At 34.8% G+C, this 3,050-nt stretch overlaps 1 protein-coding gene across 1 annotated transcript in view; it reads right to left on the reverse strand.

Moving 5' to 3' along the window:
• Positions 1–808: 808 nt before the first annotated feature.
• The window catches only part of LOC108978496 (PDZ and LIM domain protein 7-like), a gene marked incomplete at its 3' end in the record, with an annotated part of 6,147 nt that continues 3,905 nt past the window's right edge, over positions 809–3,050 (reverse strand). Inside the window, 1 exon segment of the mRNA XM_018948816.1 lies at positions 809–1,303. Within this exon segment, the coding sequence (XP_018804361.1) occupies positions 809–1,021 (213 nt within the window).

Consider the following 3,050-nt stretch of genomic DNA (forward strand, 5'->3'; position numbering starts at 1 on the left):
CATTCATATCACTCTTCTTAGAAAACCCTGTAGTTTGTGTGGCTAACTGACCGAAATCAATTTCCAGAAAGGATTTTTTTTTTTACTTGACACATTTCTTCATAATACAATCTTCTAAAACATTGTTCAGGTCAGATCTTTATAGATGAAAATCAAGATACAAATCTTTTTATACCCATATTTGTTTTAAAAATTACACTTGTGAATATTATTATAAAGGTTAAGTTAAGTTATGAGATCATTTCTAACAAAAATCTCACATAGACAGCTTAGAGCGCAGGTCCGTTGTGATATCTAAAACKTCTATATAATTGATCAATATGCCTCCCGGATTGACAAAGCGCTTTGAGCCTATCAAAAATTTGTTGAGACGGACGGCGAAGGCCGGTTTTTAGCTATGTTTTCGGGCTTGATGAAGGTAATACTGCCAAGATGTTTCACCCTCATTCTTACAAAGGCTGCATAACTAGATGATCCAAGTTTGCAAGAATGCAKTTGAAGGAAGTTCCTAATTAAGTATATTTTACAACCCAACTTTGTAGCTTTTGATTATTCACATTTTATTTTTACGTATTTACCTTTAATAAAAAGTATCTTTCCATGATAAACCTCTTTCTTTACTYAAAAATACGTGCAAAAGCACACATCTGTTTGTTTAAGAATAAAGCAAATAAACATTTAAAATGYACACACGCTTTTATCCACCGCTCTCTCTCAATTCTCATTCAAGCACACTGAAAACCTCAACTATAATTTATGAATGCACATAAATAAGTAGGCAGTAGCAACAAACACATGCGTCGCTCACCTGAAATACGGTCAACGGCATGTGAAACTCAGCGCCGCCTGTGATTAGAAAACCCCACTTGGGATCATCTTTGGCCGCATAGGCGTCCGAGTCGACATCAAAGGCGGGAAATCCGTCCGTATCGCCGATGCCACATGAGAGTTTTATGATRGGCGCCTTCTTAGGCGGTTCCGGTGTGTACACAAAAGGAAAAGTTGATGTGGCTTCCGGCATTATTTTGGTGGTTGTAGTTTGTAATTATAATTGAAGTGAATATGTAGGACTTTTTGCTAATCTTCTATTTAGGTTTTCCTCTCCAGTTTTGCGCATGTATTAATTTATTTGAGCTCGTAACTTTATTTTTATCAAAACCGTGTATTTACATTGAGTACTTTATTTTACACCTCTTTTTTGACGTTTGTTTATTTTATTTCTTATTGTATTGCGTATGAGTATTTGTCGTCTATTTCCACGCTTTCACATTATTTTCGCACTTTACGCATTTATTTTTTATCACTACTCATTTGAGCGCCCTCAGCGAGATAAATAAATAAATAAATACACACATGCAYACATACATTTTATAAAATTGTTTTTTTTTTCTTTCATTCACATTTTATTTAGTTTTCACACTCACTTGTGCTTTTATTTATTGCCGGCAAATCATTTAAAAGCAAATGTGAGCGTTGCGATAAACACCCGTGCAACGAACATGAATAAAACATTTATACGAAAGAGGAGCAGATAAGAGATAAATTGATATATCTTGTCACGAAACGATTGATTTACTGTAAATGTGTGTGTGTGTATGCGTGATTTTTTACGTAGAGAGCGTCAACTTGAAAAGCTTTTCTCTCGATCAGCATAAAATAATAGATTCCACAAAAGCATTYACTGCATAAAACCAAATAAAATCAAATGCAATACGAATTTGAGAGAATGCAAATTTTGAGCAATAGAATACACATTTTCAGTTTTAAATATTGGCGTTACCGCCAAATGAGTTGCTTTCGTTTAAATATATTTTTATGTGAGTTCCATAAAATAGCAAATTTTGAAATTCGGTATTTTACAACTTAATAAAATTTATTCAACCTTCACGTTCTGTGAAGAATGTTTCTTCTGCTCGGGCATTGCCAACACAATCGGCATACCGAGCGGACTATTCGCAACACCATCACCCATTGCATTTGGGTAGAAAAGCAATCTGAAAAGATTCAAGAGCTGTCATTTCATCCAGAAGAAACAAAGGTTTGGTGTGGTTTMTGAACCGGTGGAATTTCTTCAAAAATGCAAAATGGTGAACACGTAACCGTCACTGGCGGCCGTTATCGCACCATTATAACCGATTATTAGATGCCTGAAAACTGACGCTCGTGATCTCGGCGACATTTGGTTTCCGCAAGACGGCACTACTTCTCACACATCGCATAAATCAATGAATTAATTGAGAGAACACTTCGGTGAGCAGATGGTTTCACATTTTGAGCCGTGCGATTTGCCATCAAGATCGCGTGATATCACACCATTAAAATTTTTCCTGTGTGTGTAAAGTATAAAGTCTGTGCGAACAATCCTGCTTCGATTCAGGCCTTTGAGCAAGATATTCCGCTTATCATTCAAAAGTTACCAGTCGAAATGCACAAACTAGTCATCGAAAACCGACTGAACAGAAGAACCTTCTTAAAAAAATAAATGCCAAAGAATGTTCTTTCGAATGATAATAAACATTCCCTTATAAAGTTTAACCCTTCGTTGCTTAGCATTGCATATATGCAATGTTAACTTCTCGTTGATCTGGCAGCTATATCGTTTCTTAATTTACAGTTATTTTTTCGGCAAATGAAAATTGTACCTTATCACTATTCCCCTTTAGTACAGTTTCCCAAATATTTTTGAGTTTTTGTGAATATACGTAGTAAAGAGTAAACCTCTTTCTGATATATTGAAAATACAGTGCTAAATTTTCATTAATTTGTGAATTATTGGGAATGTATAATAAAATGTAAGTATTTCCAATTAATTTGGACAGTTTCCTGCCATAATAACAAATTCGGTCTTCACACGAATTATATTATTCAAGAGTTATAATGTTTTATTGCACATTTGCAATACCATGCATTTAWGCCTAAATTTTTACTTGTAGGGTGCTTACTTATAATGATAGAGCACGAATAATAGAAAACTGGGATGAAAGCAAAGATGAGTATTTAGATGATGGTGATGAAGCAAATTTTGAATTACCAGGAAGAAGGAAGAGGCA

This window comes from Bactrocera latifrons, unplaced genomic scaffold (genome assembly GCF_001853355.1).
Source record: "Bactrocera latifrons isolate USDA-ARS-PBARC rearing strain unplaced genomic scaffold, ASM185335v1 scaffold_123, whole genome shotgun sequence".
Classification (NCBI taxonomy): domain Eukaryota; kingdom Metazoa; phylum Arthropoda; class Insecta; order Diptera; family Tephritidae; genus Bactrocera; species Bactrocera latifrons.